The following is a 19,321-nucleotide window of genomic DNA, read 5'->3' as shown; positions in this document are numbered from 1 at the left end:
TACTAATAATAACTTTGTATTATTAGTGTAGGACACTTATGTATGTATAACATCTGAAGATGTGTAGTTTTATTCATGTTTTTACATAATTGTACAGGATATTGCTATATTATTTCTCATGTTTACTTCTACACATTAATATCTGATTTGTAAAACATCACAGACAGAAAGGTATATCCGTCATTTAATGGTAAGCTATTGAAATTGTGATTCCATAGATGTGTCTCCCATCACCCAAATCCCCTGACTATTCTCTCAACTCAGTATTTACATTCTTATATTCAAAGAAAATCAGTAATATCTTTAAAAACTACAAGTCCTTTTCTATCAGCTGTGCACCGTTATGGTGTAAATATGACCTATCTACCAATTGGATCAAATATAAAAGTCAGCCGTATTAGTATTGATACTGCAAGGAGACGTATTTTGTGAAAAGAAATGTAAGATGTTGTTTAATTGTTGATATATTTATGATCCACGACACGTATTCAGTTTCGGCGGCAGTTCTTCCAGAACTTCAGTCCAGAAGTCTTCTCATCAGGGCTCTATAAATAAAGAACTATGGCAGATGTGTAATATTTAATGTAGCCGAACCGTGTATTACAATGCCGTTATGTGATGACTTTCAAAGAGAAAAGCAAGAACACTCAGAATAAAGTATTATTATTATTTTTTTTAATGTTTTCGGATTTCACATCGCATAAACACCATATCCCAACGTGCATTGCGGCTAAAACATCCAATCAGCGAGCTGAGGATCTTTCCTACGTCTGTTTCCGGTATTGTTCCTGTAATGAGAGTTCACATTTATGCTACATTGAAGGGTGGAATTGACTACACATCTTCAGAAACATAATTTGCTTCAGATATATACTGTAACTCATAGCAATATTGTAACCATTAAGAAAAGCCAATTGCATTAAAAACCCAGTTAACAAACACAAGGTAAAGTATTTTTCCTTCAGTAATGAAGATGTAATTCCAATGTAGACACACCTGGGGTCGCTGTTCAGTCTGTTACGCTGAGCCATGCATTGTCTGGAACGTAAAAGGGACGAAGAAGACAAAGTGAAGTGACGTACTTCCGGTTCAATGTGAAAACATTCCCAGTTAAACCATAGATATATATAAAAACATATGTTTATATATATCTATGAGTTAAACAACATAAACAAATCGCTTAATAAAAAGATAAAACACTGGCATGTAATTTACGTTTGGATTAAATAGAATGGTTTTGAATAATAGATGAGAGTAAAATCTACGTCACAGCCCCACCCACTTTTGGGGAAACCAACGCTGTCATTTGAACGGCGATCAAGCCTGAAGCCACAGAGCTCTTCTGCTGTCCTTAGAGGAAGTTTGAGGTGTTTGAGGTGCAATAAACGACACAGCAGCTTTTTGGCATGTTAAAACTCTGCCTCGCAGCTGGCGAAATTACAGCCTCGCCTACTGATTTTAATTTAACCATAGGATATCAAGCCCGATCGTCGATTTCAAATGTGTGCTCTAAAATGATATTAATAAATTACTATTATCGTTATTATAAGCTAGAAAAGAAATGTCAAAGATAGGTAGAAAGCAAACGTATTTAAGATATGTTCAGAACAAACGTAACGTGGGACAAAACTAAACGTAATTGAGAATGCTGTATGAAACGACTACAAACAATATTGTGATTATTAAGCATTAACCAGCATAATAACGGATTTGGTCAACTGAAAAGTCAGCCGCCAGCCAGCGCGAAAATAAGTTTGCTCTAAAATGATATTAATAAATGACTATTATCATTATTATAAGCTAGAAAAGAAATGGCAAATATAGGTAGAAAGCAAACGTATTTAAGATACGTTCATAACAAACGTCATGTGAGAGAAAATAGGTTTCTAGAAGATATGTAGAAAATAAACGTATTTAAGATATGTTCATAACAAACGTAACGTGGAAGGAAATACGTTTCTTGCAAAACGTATTTGAGAATGCAGTTTAGTTTTGTGGGAACGTAATTTCTAGGAGACAGGGTTGTTTGAAAATACACAGCCTGAACAAATCTGCCACTTCCTTACAGAGCCCCTCCTCCAACACACACGAACGCGCACATGACCAATGAGGGCACGAGATAAGTTTGTGCACAGATGGAAGGCTGACAGGCAGGTAGGCCATCCAGTTACTTTAGCCGGGCCGGCTAAAATGATTGGTCGTGCTTTTTACAGTACTACGGCTTCCACAGATGACATTTTTTTATGGATTTTTTGTCAAAGCACTTAAGATATTCATTGCTATCGGGATGTTAAGAGCATTCCATGGAATATAACAAAAAGTGTATCACAATATCTTTTTACGGTTTTTATCTTTGTATGCATGCTCAAAGAAAGTTGCCATTTCCTGATCTAGCTATATCTAATTTGCCCATTTACTAAAGGTCTGTAATTAACTTCAAATAAAAGGCAGTTTACTTTTTTAATGAATCATGAGAAAATCCTGCAGTTAAAGTCCCAGAGTATTATTGTGATAAACATACATACATTTTTGTATTAATTGACAGCACTAGTTCTTACAGTATGTACACAGTGGCTGGTACCTATGAATGTTAAATACCTGCAATAGATTTGTACTCACATGGCCACAAGAGGTCATTGTTAGGAAACATACTGTATAACACACAGGCTATTTTACACATTTGAACAAGTTAGACCAATGCTGAGACTAGAGTATTGTTGTATATTTCTGAATTATTCAATAATGTTTGACAGTTGTTATTTTTATCATATTCTGCTCATTAAGTCACCTTCAATATTATAACTTTCAGGAACTGTGGGCTGATCAGCAGATGTTTTTAATAAGCTGTTTTTATGTTGATGGGTAAAAGGATTTAACATTTACATTTTATTAGACATTTTCAAAGACAAAAACATACGGACAAGGACACGGCTCAAACAGAACAGGACAATAACATGAAGGGTGGGGGGGTAGGGGGATTACAGTGTCAGTTACATGTTATGTATGCATATGGCGTTGTATTTATACATGATTTGCTTAATAATATAGATATACTTCATTGTTTCCTCATTATTATTATAAAACAAAACATTTATCATAAATAAATAAATAGATAAATAGTCAAATAAATACATTTCCCATTTAATTTCACTTCTTTCATTATTATTACCATTATTTTTCTGTTTCTTCATAGCTTATTTCTCTTTATTTATTAATTAATATTATTATAATTATTATATTTATTATTGGCAGCCGAGATGGTTTGAGTCCAGGAAAGCCCTTATCTTATCCAAATGCCTGTTGTCTGGCTTAACCAAATATAACAGGGAGAAAGCAGCTTCGTCCATACTGAAGATGTTTAGGAAGTCCTCCAGCCATCTATTTCAATTGAAGCAGTTGGGCTTTCTGACTTTCCAGTTCATAAGAACGTTACATAAGATATGTAAAAGGATTAATACAAATACTAATTTAATTGAGGCAAACAAAAGTTGGCAAAAACTAATTAAATTACTATTTATTTATTACTGATATTAATCCTAAACAAAAACACTAAATAAATGTGATTTATCAATTCGAGCAAAGTAATTCTTATTCATGAAATCAGGCATTTTGTATAGTTTTAAATAACTCGATTTAAACTAAATTGTAAAAGCATGATTGCATGTTTAGTATCCAAACAGACACCAATGTTAAGCTTCTTTCTCACAGATCCAAGGCAGAAGGTCCTCACAGGACTGGTCGTTCCACCAGGCGGAGGGACTGATGTATGCACAGTGTGTCCTCTCTGCTCCATTATCCGGCTGTGTTTCTTCCCAAAGCCTAACAGGTATTACAGGAAAACAAGATGAACTAAAAGATTGGACATCAAATACAAATAACTATAAGTAATACAGCCATGTTCTTTTCTTAAAACCCAAATGAATCTTCTGGTGAAAGGGGCAGACACCCTACGTTTAAATGCATCCTGTGTGTTGTGTTAACTCCCATTACAGAAACATGTGAAACATTTAGAAAGGTCACAACATAAACCAGCATCTGTATTTAAAACCAAAGTAAAGCCTTACGTCAGATTCAGATTCAGTGGAGATCCATCCACCCATGTCCAGGTCCCCTCCTCTTCTCTGTCACTCAAACCAATCCAAGTGTCTTTCTTGGTCATGCTAGTGATGAATTCCTGTTCACATATTAAAAATGCAGTTTACTGGGATGGACATCAACATTCAGATAACTTTTCCCTTTTTACTAGCTCAGAAATATGTAATTAACACCATTGTTGTGACGTAATCATTATAGCTGATAGACACATTTGCTAGTATATGTACAATAAAAACATTATTGATTGATAAAAGCAGGGAGTTATACAATCACAAGTGTTAAAGCAGCACACATTACCTGTTCTTCCTCACTGTCTACGATCACCAGATGTGCTCCTCCGGCTCTGCAGTTTTGTCTGCTTTGTTCCCAATAAGCTTCCTCAGTAGAGAGGAGATAAAAGGAACAACCGAACATCTTCCATCCTGCAGGACACGTTTTCTCTGTAAAAGTTTTAAGATCTTGTTGATTTACTGCTTTAACTGCTGAAATATGGAACTCTTGAGTGCATTATATGTCACTTTTGTAATAATAATGAAAAAACATATTTATTAAGCATTTTTAGAGGGATCAAAAGAGATCACAAATTTCATTGCAGAACAACTACTTCTCTATTTTTGGGATTTAACTAACTGTTTGGATGTGATCTAGTCAGGCACCACAGCACTGAGACTGATCTTGTTAAAGTCTTCAATGACATCCACTTAAACACAGACAGTGGCAACATTTCGGTGTTAGTTGCTAGACCGGAAATTATTATTATTATTATTATTATGCTGCAAATATCTGGAATAAACTACCACTAAGTTCTTCTTCCAATTGCTTATATTAAAAAGTAATTTAGACAAGGAAACTGGCCATAAGCATAGTTTACAGAGAAATATAAATATGGTGGGTGAAGAAAAATAAAACAAACTATAAATGAAATCACTCACAACTAAGTCATTAAAAACTAATTCTTGATTATCATTAATGAAAAGTGTCATTGTGTAACTATTTTACGAAAGTATCAATAGTCAGCCTTAGACTATCAATATTGAGGTATTTTGTACAAAATATTATGATAATTGATATCTTACATACACATACCGAGCCCTATGCAAAACCCCACATGAAGCACTGACCCTTACCCATCAAACACTGAAGCCTGTCCACCTCTCTGGTCTTTTCAGTGAGGCTGGCCTTCAGCTGGTTGATCAGCTGATCTCTGGCCTGGAGATGCTCAGTCAGGTTTGATTCGACAGCGGAGTCTGAAATGAAATGTAAATAGATGTTTTTTAAATGACCTGATGCAAACATACTGACACAAACCAAAATGAATGTTTTCCTAATTTGGCCCTAGGAGGAAAACGATAGATGTTTTGGTCAAATGTGCATCTTTCAGAGCAGAATATTGCTCTTGAAAATCACACGTTCAAAATGACATTATTAAACATATTAAAAGAAAGACTCACAGTGGACAGCGAGGCCGATGAGTCCAGCCAGCAGGAAAACACTCAGCAGCCCCAGACCGAGAACAGACGCTCTGAGAAGTCTCCTGGGACCTGAACACAGAGAAGACCAGGGAGTAATACAGTAAATCCAAAATCCACAGTGCACTCTAACTGATACTCTTACCTTCTTGTATTGTTGATGAGCTTGAGCTTAGGGTTTTGACATTGTCAACATCGTCATAAATTTCCTCCATTGCTCATGGGAATGCCAACTCTTTCCTAGAAGGTCAGCTCTGCAGCAAGTATCCTGAAGTATGTGACCTGGAAAAGTGTGGTTGCTGGTTTGAATTTCTAAATGCTTTATCTATTTGAGGAAATCACACATCATTTGAGGAAGTCACAGATCATTTTATATAAAGAATATCAGGAAATACTAACTTTATTGATATGACCATATTAAAAACATACTATTGCCAAAGCACATTGACAATACAGATTTAAGACTGAAACAAGTGTGATAATCATGTCCATTGTGTTAAATAGAGACATATAATCTTACAAAGCCATAAAGATGAATAATATTCAAAATATTCTGATCCTGTAAAGATCTATTTTACTGGTTAATAAAAAGAGAATAGCATGTCATCATTGTGAAAGCAGCTACAAATATTTGTTGGCGTGAAAAGCTGGCTCTCTTGATGGCACAAGACACAAGACGAACTGGCACAGATTTAAAGAATATTATTCTGTTAATGTAATGTTAATTTCTGAAAGTTGAGACAATTTAAGTTACCTTTTGTTGAACTACTGTATAAGTCTTTCAGTCTTCCTCTCAGTTATCCACTCTCAGGTGAAAGCCGTACTGCCGACGCCAGCTGATGCGCCACAACACCACTTCGAGCCCGGTGACTGGGTAGTGATCAAAGACTTCAGGAGGAAACACTGGAAGCAGCAACGGTTCCAGGGAAGTAGCGTGCCAAGCTACCATCACACGCATCAGAGGGTTGTGTTGTTCAGAGGGATGTGTTCCGGTTCATATACATGTAAATACAAGTTTTACACAGAAAAAAGTTTTACATATGTATTTTTGATCCACACATATTTGTTTTCCGTTTAAAACCGCATTGTATGCACCTGTCCTCTGGTTGAACTCATGATACCAAGGGTGAACTTGTTCTCTGTTTCAATCTGTGGCTCGGACAAATGCATGATTGAGCATTACTAATCGTCACAAGCGTATGATGTAGGCAGAAGCATAACCCAGGATGTCATTCATTTCTGTTCCTGTGTATTATGACAAGAGTGGGCCTTTATTTTCTGGAAAGCCCCTTAACCCTTGTCTGGTGTTCATATTTTTGTTATTCAGCCAGTGTTCGTGGGTCTGGTGGACCTGCTGCCTTTTTGGGTTTCAATTCAACACCATCAAACCATTTTATGTTAAAATACTCAACAGATGTTTACTTCATCCCAATTACAAGCAATATAAACATCATATATTGTTAATATTTGTCCTTTCACATTTGTTAGATAACATTAATGAATTAAAGTGCTACTTGTTGTTTTGGCCGCTGACATGCTGGTCCTGTGGCTCGTCTTTTGTTTGTAGCTGATGCTCAATCTCATCCTCTTCTTCAAAGTCACTGTCAGACTCAGAATTCTCAGAAATGTGATCCTCACATTCTGAAACCTCTTCCTCTTCATCATCATCAAATGGTTCTCTCTCTTACAAAATCATTTGCAAGGCCCTCTGAGCAGAGAACCTTTTGGCCATCTTGATCAGTTGTGATAAGGACCCAAACTGGCGAAGATTTATTTATTGTTTCTCGCCACCAAATTTGCAGCTGGGATAGAATGGGAGAAAAATAAAGATTGGCTTCCCCAAAACATAATGCGGGAATGTGAGAGCAGACAGGTGTCGGTGCCTGAATTTATCAACAATGTTGCAACCTTGTGCGGGAATGGCAGGGGCAGAAACACAAACGTTTCACACACACACACACACACACACACACACACACACACACACACACACACACACACACACACACACACACACACACACACACACACACACACACACACACACACACACACACACACACAGCATCCTGAAATGTATCTGTCAATTTCTGTTGGACAATCCCAGGTTTTCTTGCAAGGAAACTGATAAAGATCATTTGTGAGACGAAAAAGTACTTGTTGATTTTTTTAATCCAGACTGACTTCTGTACGGAGGGAGTACCACCAAGAAAACATGGTATACTGTTCTGACTTGAAATTAGAAAAAACGTTTACTTTCCTGCGCACTTTGGCTATACATTTAATTAAAGCCAGTTTTGCTGGGATCCCCCTGCTGTATTTAGGTATAAATGAAGCTCATTGATCATAGTCTATGCTGTGTGTAATGTGAGTGTTATAGTTCCTTTGTGAAACCAATTCAAATTGGATTCTGATGTTGGTTCCTTTAAAAGAATAATGTGAACAACTCCAAACAAGTAGTTCATCTGAATTGAGCGCTTAGACTCGCAGTGGAGCGTAGCTTTAGCAACGTGATATATTTGATGATATTGTACTGCAGACAGGTACAGTATAGTAATCTTCAAATGGACAACTAAGAAATCTTATTTGGTCTTGGATTTTTTTAACTTTAACAAAGTTTACCCTCTCTTTAGTGGTCTGCTGCTGCCCCGTGTCCGAGTGGAGCATCATGGGATTGAGAGAACAGACGCGGGTAATCTGGGCAGTGGAATCTATTTTAGTGATGACCTGAGGTAAGTGGAAAATCTGAAATCAAGTTTGTTATGAAATATAAAACCTGAAATGATCAAGAGACACGTTTTCTAAACAGAAAATACCTCATACTGATACAAACTTAAGTAAAGGACAGAGGGCAGAAAGTGGTTTTGAAAATTACAAATTCAAAATGACATTAACTTATAAAAAAAACAGCCCTATAAAATATTTTCATCTAGATAATTTGAAATATGATGTCTGGGAAAATGGCAATAGCGTAAAGGATAAAACAAAACACCATCAATACGTCACACCTCTTAAGTGCTAAAGGTATCCTAGCAACTGTGCCAGATAATTATCTATATATCTATCTCAAAAATATAAGGAAATTGTTTTTTTATCTCACGCTGAGAGTCAAGACAAATTCAAATAAGCTTTATTGACATGCCCACATTTAAAACACACTATTGCCAAAGCACATTGACAATACAGATTTAAGACTGAAACAAGTGAGATAATCAATTCCATTGTGTTAAATAGAGACATATCATCTTACAAAGCCATACAGATGAATAATATTCTAAATGTATTGATCCTGTATAGTTCTGTTTTACTGGTTAATAAAAAGAGAATAGCATGACATTGTTGTGAAAGCAGGGATCTTAATTTTAAATGCTGATAAACACAAATGTCTTTCTGTGAAGTACTCTGTCTGCCGCTGATCATAAATATAAAAAGTGTACATCATTTCAAAGATAACTTTCAGGGAGGAGTTGTTCACTTTGAGAAAAAAAGGTGAAGTGGTAAAGCTGCTTTTTATCTGATAACAGCAGTTTGTTGAAGTGGAAGAGCTTTATCTTGTCAGAGAACATGTAATACACCCACAATATCTTTTTACGGTTTTTATCTTTGTATGCATGCTCAAAGAAAGTTGCCATTTCCTGATCTAGCTAAATCTAATTTGCCCATTTACTAAAGTTCTGTAATTAACTTCAAATAAAAGGCAGTTTACTTTTTAAATGAATCTTGAGCAAATCCTGCAGTTAAAGTCCCAGATTATTATTGTGATAAACATACATACATTTTTGTATTAATTGACAGCACTAGTTCTTACAGTATGTACAAAGTGGCTGGTACCTATGAATGTTAAATACCTGCAATAGATTTGTACTCACATGGCCACAAGAGGTCATTGTTAGGAAACATACTGTATAACACACAGGCTATTTTACACATTTGAACAAATTAGACCAATGCTGAGACGAGAGTATTGTTGTATATTTCTGAATTATTCAATAATGTTTGACAGTTTTTCTTTTTCTTATTTTTATCATATTCTGCTCAATAAGGCACCTTCAATATTATAGCTTTCAGGAACTGTGGGCTTATCAGCAGATGTTTTTAATAAGCTGTTTTTATGTTGATATGTAAAAGGATTAATACAAATAATAATTTAATTGAGGCAAACAAAAGTTGGCAAAAACAAATTCAATGAAAATGTATTTATTACTGATATTAATCTGAAAAAAACCCTCAAAAAAACCAATTGTGATTTATCGAGTCAAGAAACGTAATTCTTATTCATGAAATCAGACTTTTTGTATAGTTTTAAATATCTCAATTTATAATAAATTGTAAAATCATGATTGCATGTATAGTATCCAAACAGACACCAATGTTAGGCTTCTTTCTCACAGATCCAATGCAGATAGGTCTCACAGGACTGGTCGTTCCACTTATTGGAGATATGATAGATGTGGGCACAGTCCTCTCCTCTATGATAATTATTAGGCTCTCCTTCTCTCCAAAACCTAACAGGTATTACAGGAAAACAAGATTAACTAAAAGATTGGACATCAAATACAAATAACTATAAGTAATACAGCCATGTTCTTTTCTTAAAACCCAAATTAATCTTCTGGTGAAAGGGGCAGACACCCTACGTTTAAATGCATCCTGTGTGTTGTGTTAACTCCCATTACAGAAACATGTGAAACATTTAGAAAGGTCACAACATAAACCAGCGTCTGTATTTAAAACCAAAGTAAAGCCTTACGTCAGATTCAGTGGAGATCCATCCACCCATTTCCAGGTCCCCTCCTCTTCTCTGTCACTCAAACCAATCCAAGTGCTTTTCTTAGTCATGCTAGTGATGAATCCCTGTTCACATATTAAAAATGCAGTTTACTGGGATGGACATCAACATTCAGATAACTTTTCCCTTTTTACTAGCTCAGAAATATGTAATTAACACCATTGTTGTGACGTAATCATTATAGCTGATAGACACATTTGCTAGTATATGTACAATAAAAACATTATTGATTGACAAAAGCATGAGTTATACAATCACAAGTGTTAAAGCAGCACACATTACCTGTTCTTCCTCACTGTCTACGATCACCAGATCTGCTCCTCTGGCTGTGCAGTCTTGTCTGCTTTGTTCCCAAGAAGCTTTCTCAGTAGAGAAGAGATAACAGGAACTACCAAACTTCCTCCATCCTTCAGGACACATTTTCTCTGTAAAAGTTGTAAGATCTTGTTGATTTACTGCTTTAACTGCTGAAATATGGAACTCTTGAGTGCATTATATGTCACTTTTGTAATAATAATGAAAACAAATATTTATTAAGCATTTTTAGAGGGATCAAAAGAGATCACAAACTACTTCTCTTTTTTGAGATTTAAATAACTGTTTGGATGTGATCTAGTCAGGCACCACAGCACTGAGACTGATCTTGTTAAAGTCTTCAATGACATCCACTTAAACACAGACAGTGGCAACATTTTGGTGTTAGTTACTTGACCAACTGGAAAACTGGGTCTGACTTTCGGCAACAGTTCTAAATTGGTTTGAAACCTTGTTATCATTTATTATTATTATTATTATTATTATTATTATTATTATTATTATTATTATTATTATTATTATTATTATTATTATTATTATTATTATTATTGTTATTATTATTATGCAGCAAATATCTGGAACAAACTACCTCTAAGTTATTCTTCCTATTGCTTATATTAAAAGTAATTTAGACAAGGAAACTGGCCATAAGCATAGTTTACAGAGAAACATAAATACAGTATGGTGGGTGAAGAAAAATAAAACAAACTATAAATTAAATCACTCACAACTAAGTCATTACAAACTAATTCTTAATTATCATTAATGAAAAGTTTCATTCTGTAACTATTTTATGAAAGGATCAATAGTCAGCCTTAGAATATCAATATTGAGGTATTTTGCAAAACATATTATGATAATTGATATCTTACACATACCGAGCCCTATGCAAACCCCCCCCCCACATGAAGCACTCACTCAAACACTCCACGTCTCTGGTCTTTTCAGTGAGGTTGGCCTTCAGCTGGTTGATCAGCTGATCTCTGGCCTGGAGACGCTCAGTGAGGTTGTCCTTCAGCTGGTTGATCAGCTGATCTCTGGCCTGGAGACGCTCAGTCAGGTTGTCTCTCTCTTCAGTCACTGAGGTCAGGTCTGCTTTGACAGCGGATAAATCTGCAGCGGCACCACCTACTGAGTTATGGTCTGAAATGAAAATAGATGTTTCTTAAATTACCTGATGCAATCATACTGACACAAACCAAAATTAATTTTTCCTAATTTGGCCCTAGGAGAAAAGTAGAAAAACTATAGATGTTTTGGTCAAATGTGCATCTTTCAGAGCAGAATATTGCTCCTTAAAATCACACGTTCAAAATGACATTATTAAACATATTAAAAGAAAGACTCACAGTGGACAGCGAGGCCGATGAGTCCAGCCAGCAGGAAAACACTCAGCAGCCCCAGACCGAGAACAGGCGCTCTGAGAAGTCTCCTGGGACCTGAACACAGAGAAGACCAGGGAGTAATACAGTAAATCCAAAATCCACAGTGCACTCTAACAGACACTCTTACCTTCTTGTATTGTTGATGATCTTGAGCTTAGGGTTTTGACATCAACAGCATTGTCATAGATTTTCTCCATTGCTCATGGGAATGCCAACTCTTTCCTAGAAGGTCAGCTCTGCAGCAAGTATCCTGAAGTATGTGACCGGGGAAAGTGTGGTTGCTGGTTTGAATTTCTAAATGCTTTATATTTTTGAGGAAGTCACACATCATTTGAGGAAGTCACACATCATTTGAGGAAGTCACACATCATTTTATATATAAAACAAAAAGAAGAATATCAGGAAATACTAACTATTGATATGACCATATTAAAAAGCACAGTGACAATACAGATTTAAGACTGAAACAAGTGTGATAATCATGTCCATTGTGTTAAATAGAGACATATAATCTTACAAAGCCATAAAGATGAATAATATTCAAGATATTCTGATCCTGTAAAGATCTATTTTACTGGTTAATAAAAAGAAAATAGCATGTCATCATTGTGAAAGCAGCTACAAATATCTTTTGGCGTGAAAAGCTGGCTCTCTTGATGGCCCAAGGCACAAGACGAACTGGCACAGATTTAAAGAATATTATTCTGTTAATGTAATGTTAGTTTCTGAAAGTTGAGACAATTTAAGTTACCTTTTGTTGAACTACTGTATAAGTCTTTCAGTCTCCCTTTCAGCTATCCACTCTCAGGGGAAAGCCGTACTGCAGACGCCAGCTGATGCGCCACAACACCACTTCGAGCCCGGTGACTGGGTAGTGATCAAAGACTTCAGGAGGAAACACTGGAAGCAGCAACGGTTCCAGAGAAGTAGCGTGCCAAGCTACCAACACACGCATCAGAGGGTTGTGTTGTTCAGAGGGTTGTGTAGCATGTGTTCCGTTTGATATACATGTAAATAAAATCCAAATACAGAAAAAAGTTTTACATATGTATTTTTGATCCACACATATTTGTTTTCCGTTTAAAACCGCTGCACCTGCAAACACAACCCGCTTTCTGTGCTTGGATCGCTGTGCATTTGTGTGTGGGTTTTTTGAGACTCCCCTGACGGTGACCTGATTCGTACTTGTAATTTGTTCTATCTATAGCCAATCAGATGTCTCCTCCATTACATGACATGTTACTTGTTTGACGCTTTTATCCAAAGCGACTTACATACTCAATACTGTGGACAATCCCCACAGGTGCAATTTGGGGTGAAGTGTCTTGCCCAGGGACACAACGACATGCTGGTTGCAGTGGTGTTTGAACCTGTGCTCCCCTGATCCGAACACTAACGCACTAGCCCACTGCGCCAGAGCCTCCCCATTCTAAGCCAATCACATGAGTGCGCCCCCACGAGGGTATGATTTCTTGCGTTCGTGACGTAGCACTTCATATACGCTTTTTGCGCTGTCCAGAGCTGACAGGTCCATGGAGCCTGCCTGCAGGCGCTAATCTCAGGACCGAAGCACCGTAGTATAGTCGTCTTTATTTTTATGTTATTATCATTCAAATATAAATAAGGAAGTGTGTGTTATATGAGATGGCAGAGAGGTTTCAGCTCCGATTATTAAATCAAAGAGGCTTAATGTTTTCTATTATATTAATTCACTATAGCTCTGTGGACGGTGTCAAGGTCCAATGTTGACAAAATTAATCAATAGCGGCTGTAACTAAAATACAAGATGTCTTTATTTATATTTATAAAATAAACAATACCCCCAACCCATAGATCCGTGGGTGAATAATGTCAATCACCACATTACACACACCCCTTCACATTTACATTTTAATTTACATTAAAGTATTTCGTGAGGCCTTCTAAAATGTTTTAAAATATAATTAGGGTTGTAGTTGAAGAGTTTGTAAATTGCGTTGCCTGGCAACGCAATCACACAACGTCACGTCCGTTAATTCCACATCCTCACCTCCACACACATGGATTAACATCGATTTAATACATTAATGTAGCCTTTGTTTCTGCTAAAAGAGGTGTCGACCAGCTAGGGCAACAAGAAAATCGGCGAAATCAAGTGTGATGATTAAAAAATAAATTAAAAACATCTAATTTTGACAATAAAAACCGACCAATAGGCGCGGTAGACCATTTGCTAGGCACTTCCGGGTATTTCTCCACTGGTTGGGCCATGTTAACAATACTGTGTAACTGTCACGTTTGAAGGGACGAAACCGTGACATATTCACGTCTCCCAGCATGGTAGATCGTCACATATTCACGTCTTGCCGTGATACCGGGTTGATAAAAACGCCACTGGACGGGGGTGCATAATTTGACACAACACCGGCCGTCAGCGGCCCGCTGACGACCGGCCGTTCTGTGATTCTCCAGAACACACAGATGGCCAGTCCGCCCCTGCTCCTGGATTAAGTGTTTAAGTCATGGATGTTTAAAGTTTAACTTCTTCATATTTGTCTAATATTATAGTTTACTTTTCATTCATGAAGTATGCCTCTGCGCTGTCAGTACGCTTGTCCCTGTTTGTGATTGGTCAAATGTTGCTAACCCCGCCCCTTTCATGTGTACGCACTCTCGGCCGGACAGAGAAACCCTGGGTTGATTTACTGAGTTGATAACCAGCGTTGTAGGACGGCTTGTTAGGGTTAGTTAAGCCAGATAACTCAGAGATATCCAGGGTCTGTTGAACTGGCTTCGTAGTACAGGCCACTAATCGATCAGGCTGTGCTAACCTGTAGCTGCTCCCTCCACACTCACAACAACTTCATACAGACATAAATAAAGCAGCTCTATTCGCCATACAGGAAACACACATTTAAAACGGTTTTGCCTGCCGTTTTTGTGTACACAAGCATGGTTCGGAAAGTGGCGCTGTACCTTAATAATATAAAAGATTGTATTTGCGTGCATTTCCTGTTCGGAAAGTGACAATGTACTGAGAGTGGAGGTGTCCTGAGAACACAATAAATCATACCCTCGTGGGGGCGCGCTTATGTGTTTGGCTTAGAATTGAGGAGACATCTGATCGGCTATAGATAGAAAAAAGTACAAGTACGAATCGGGTGACCGTCAGGGGAGTCTCAAAAAATCCACACATGAATGCACAGCGATCCATGCACAGAAAGCGGGTTGTGTTTGCAGGTGCACCGGTTTTAAACGGAAAACAAATATGTGTGGATCAAAAATAAATATATAATGTATATGAAAAGGAACACATTTGTGTGTGCATTGAAAAACACAGGTGTGGATCTGAAAATACAAGTGTGAATCAGTAGCGTGGCAGAAATGTACTTTAGGGCGGGCCTGTATAAAATAGGGTGGGTCATATTTTTCCAGGGGGCATTTCCCTCCGAATAATGGTCGAAGACTTGAGTGATGATATGAATTTATTGAAATCTCCAATATCAACGTAAGAGCTATAAAGACACAAAAATAACAAATACATTTAGGCTCCATCCGTAGAATCACTTTAGCATACTACCAAAAATGAAATGTAAACAGACAGCAAAGCTATTAACTATGGGATTAGTTTTGCTTCATAAAGATAAAGGAACACTTTCTCAGAATCAAGCAATCAAGAATCAAGAATCAAAACTAAGAGTTTTAGAGAAAAAAAAGCAAAACAGTTCTCTTTGCTTCTTTCTCAATTATCAGACTTTTGCTCTCGCTGCAGCTCTCTCGTTTGCGCTCCCTCATTTTTTGTTTGCGATTCTGACACGTCCCAGGTAGGCGGGACTTTCAGGGGTGCGTCCCCATTGGCTACTCAGTTTTTGAGTGACAGCCCACTACACCACAGATCATACAGTGCAACTCATGCAGCAAACTCCGGAGTCAACTCGGCCATGTTAGTGTTGGTGCCTCCTGGGGAGTTTTCATGAAAATATCGGACTTATCTTATGGATTGCTGTGCATTATACTTGTGTTGTGTAGTTTATACTTCATTCCAACTTTAAATATTTTAATACCTGAACACACTGTTGCTGTAAAATAATTTCCCAATTTGGGATCGATAAAGTGTCTGTCTGTCTATTTATTTATTTTATAGATAAAAAAAACACATCTATGTATTTTCAAGCTAAAGGTGATACACAATATAAAGACATGTTACATTTCAAAAGCATATATTGCTATATTAGGACAAACAATTAAAGGTGGGGTAGGTAAGTTTGAGAAACCGGCTCGAGATACACTTTCCGATAGCAATGAATATCTTAAGTGCTTTGACAAAAAATCCATACAAAAATGTCATCAATCATTTTAGCCGGGCCGGCTAAAGTAACTGGATGGCCTACCTGCCTGTCAGCCTTCCATCTGTGCACAAACTTATCTCGTGCCCTCATTGGTCATGTGCACGTTCGTGTGTGTTGGAGGAGGGGCTCTGTAAGGAAGTGGCAGATTTTTTCCGGTTGTGTATTTTCAAATTCTAGCGCACTCAAGCTGGTTTCTCCAAAATTACCTACCCCACCTTTAAAGACTTCTTTAATTTAACAAAATCTACAATATAAAAGTGGCAGATTTGCCTTATTAAACAGTAAACACAATTAGGAACATGCTCACATCAGGCTATGTTGGTCTGAAGAGCTGAAGCGTTTATTCATACACAATGGATACAAACTGTGTTGTCTCATTCTATATCCTGTGAGAAAATGATTTTATTTATTTTTTATTTTTTTATTTAACCTTTATTTAACCAGATAAAAGCATTGAGATAAAATCTCATTTTCAATGCTGACCTGGCCAAGAAGGCAGCAACGTTACACATAACACATAACACAAACATATAAAATACAGAGAACATAACTAAGAAAACAAAAGACGAAAAAGCAGTCACCACATTGTGCACATTAGGACAGTAAGAAAAGTACACTACTTGTTACTGCAAGAGCAGCTGATGGTGAGGACTTCAGACAACTTCAATTTAAAACATGCTATAGAGACAAGTGTCCTCAGTTTTAGGCTTGATTGAAGGTCATTCCAAGACCAAGGACCATAATAAAAAAGACTCCTTTTTCCAGCCTCAGTCCACACAGCAGGTACCTGGAACCGTATCCAGGCACTGGATCTGAGGTGGTAAGAGTCGCAAACTGGGGCAAATCTGACACATATGTAGAGTGGAAGCTTACCTAAAATGGCTTTATACATTAATAAAAACCAGTGCTGCATCCTACGCATAGTAAGTGAGGACCATCCAGTTAGGCTATACAGTGTGCAATGATGAGTCCTATAGGGTGCATTTGATATATAACGCAGTGCAGCATGGTAAAGTGGGTGAAGTTTGGCCAAAACAGTGGGACAGGCAAATCTATAAATGGTATCACCGTAGTCCAGCTGGGACAGGAATAAGCCAGAGACCAACCTTTTACGGGATGAAATTGAAAAACAACATTTAAGTCTGAAAAGGAAGCCAAGAGTGAATTTCAATTTCTTTGTTAAAACTTCAATATGGTGTTTAAAGTTCAGATTACTGTCCAACCAAAAGCCCAGATATTTGTAGGTATCAACAAACTCAACAGAAACGCCATCAAGGGTGTCAATGGAGAGGCAAGAGGACGCTAACTTGGGAGCAAAAAGCATTGCTTTGGTTTTCTTACTGTTCAATAGCAGTTTGGAATCAAGAAGTGCATGCTGCAGCGTGATAAAATCAGATTTTAAATTGGAAACGGCCATATCCAGAGAAGGAGCACATGAGTATACAATAGTGTCATCAGCATACATATGATAGGTAGAAAATTGCATCTGATTACAAATATTGTTTACATATAATAAAAAGAGCAAGGGCCCCAAAATAGAGCCCTGTGGAACTCCCTTCTCCAAGGTGACAGGGTCAGAGACAGTACTACCCAAACTGACACATTGAGTACGGTTGGTTAGATAACTCTGAAACCAGCAAATGGCATTGTGACCGAAACGAGACACCAACATAACATTAGACATAATGTGGTGATCTACAGTGTCAAATGCTTTGGCTAGGTCAATAAACAATGCAACACAAACTGATTTCATATCCAAAGCAGCCTTAATATCGTCTAAGACTTTCAGACTGGCAGTCACAGTACTGTGCTTTGATCTGAATCCAGATTGCATAGGGTTGAGGATGTTGTGTGAATTTAAAAAAAGTTTTAGCTGAGTAGAAACTAGGGGCTCAAGAATCGTTGATAACACAGAAAGATTTGAGATAGGACGATAGTTATTCAACTATCATCAGGGATGCTGGGATCACCAGCTTTCAAGAGGGGCGAGACCAGAGCTTGCTTCCACACAGCTGGCAGTGTGTGAGTGGACAGGGAGAGATTAAAAATATCAGTTACTGGTTGTGCTATAATCTGAACTGCAATTTTTAAAAAGAACGGGTCGAGGCCGTCAGGCCCGGCAGACTTTTTAGGATCAATTGAGTGCAAACCCTGTAAGACTTCAGAGACCGAGAAATAAGCTAAATCAAAAACAGGGGAGTTCATCTCTTGACTATGGCTGTGAGTACGACCATTTAGAGAGTCATGACTTTGCTCATCAAAAATGTGACCAGCCTTTTTCAAGTGAGCATTAAAGGCATTAGACATACCATCTGAATCTGAAATAAAAGAATCACTGACCTTCAGTTTTTGTGGGAAACTAGAAACCTTCTTGTTCTGAAGTGATTTAATTGTTTTCCAGAATTTAGAATGGTCATTAAAACAATCAGTGGTTAAGCTCAGATAGTAATCAGCTTTAGCTTTTTTAATAAGGGCTGAACATTTATTTCTGAGGACACGAAAAAGAAGCCAGTCATCACGAGTGTTAGACTTTCTAGCTAAGGACCATTGCTTATTTCGATCATGAATGAGATCAGATAGTTCTCTAGTAAACCATGGAGTGTTCCTATTCTTAACTCTGAATTTTCTAAGGGGGGCATGTCTATTAATTCAGATTCTGTGAGGAGGAAGAGGAAGACCAGATGCATGTGCACTGAAACCACAATCAGGTCATCTACGATCTACGGAGGCCTGCTCCCACCTGTAGAGTGGCTCCACGCTTTCACCGGGCGTGTGCTGCTGTGCGGAGGAGGATCTGCCGCGGCTGGGGCCTGCTCTCCACCTGTCCTGGTTCTGCTGTTACGGAGGCCTGCTCCCACCTGTCGTGTGTTCCAGTGTCGTGTGCTGCTTGCTGAGGAGACCTCTTACCCCGGGGATACCACGGAGAGACCGGTGCGCTTC

General features: G+C 37.6%; 1 protein-coding gene across 2 annotated transcripts; it reads right to left on the bottom strand.

Moving 5' to 3' along the window:
* Window positions 1–2,773: 2,773 nt before the first annotated feature.
* On the bottom strand, window positions 2,774–12,850 carry LOC117495858 (CD209 antigen-like protein E). Of its 2 annotated transcripts, none has more exons than XM_034147430.1 (7): window positions 12,805–12,850; window positions 12,181–12,316; window positions 12,018–12,107; window positions 11,587–11,811; window positions 10,636–10,778; window positions 10,315–10,418; window positions 2,774–3,819 (listed from the first exon to the last, which is right to left on the bottom strand). In XM_034147430.1, the coding sequence occupies exons 2-7, from the start codon at window positions 12,248–12,250 to the stop codon at window positions 3,690–3,692; spliced, it is 762 nt and encodes a 253-aa protein (XP_034003321.1). In that variant the 5' UTR covers window positions 12,251–12,316; window positions 12,805–12,850; the 3' UTR covers window positions 2,774–3,689. The 2 variants fall into 2 exon arrangements, with proteins under 2 accessions (XP_034003321.1, XP_034003320.1); XM_034147429.1 differs by lacking the exon at window positions 2,774–3,819 and adding an exon at window positions 9,717–10,069.
* Between the last annotated feature and the right edge of the window lie 6,471 nt (window positions 12,851–19,321).

The sequence above is a fragment of the Trematomus bernacchii genome, unplaced genomic scaffold (genome assembly GCF_902827165.1).
Source record: "Trematomus bernacchii unplaced genomic scaffold, fTreBer1.1, whole genome shotgun sequence".
NCBI lineage: Eukaryota > Metazoa > Chordata > Actinopteri > Perciformes > Nototheniidae > Trematomus > Trematomus bernacchii.
This window is presented reverse-complemented; position numbering and strand designations above follow the sequence as displayed.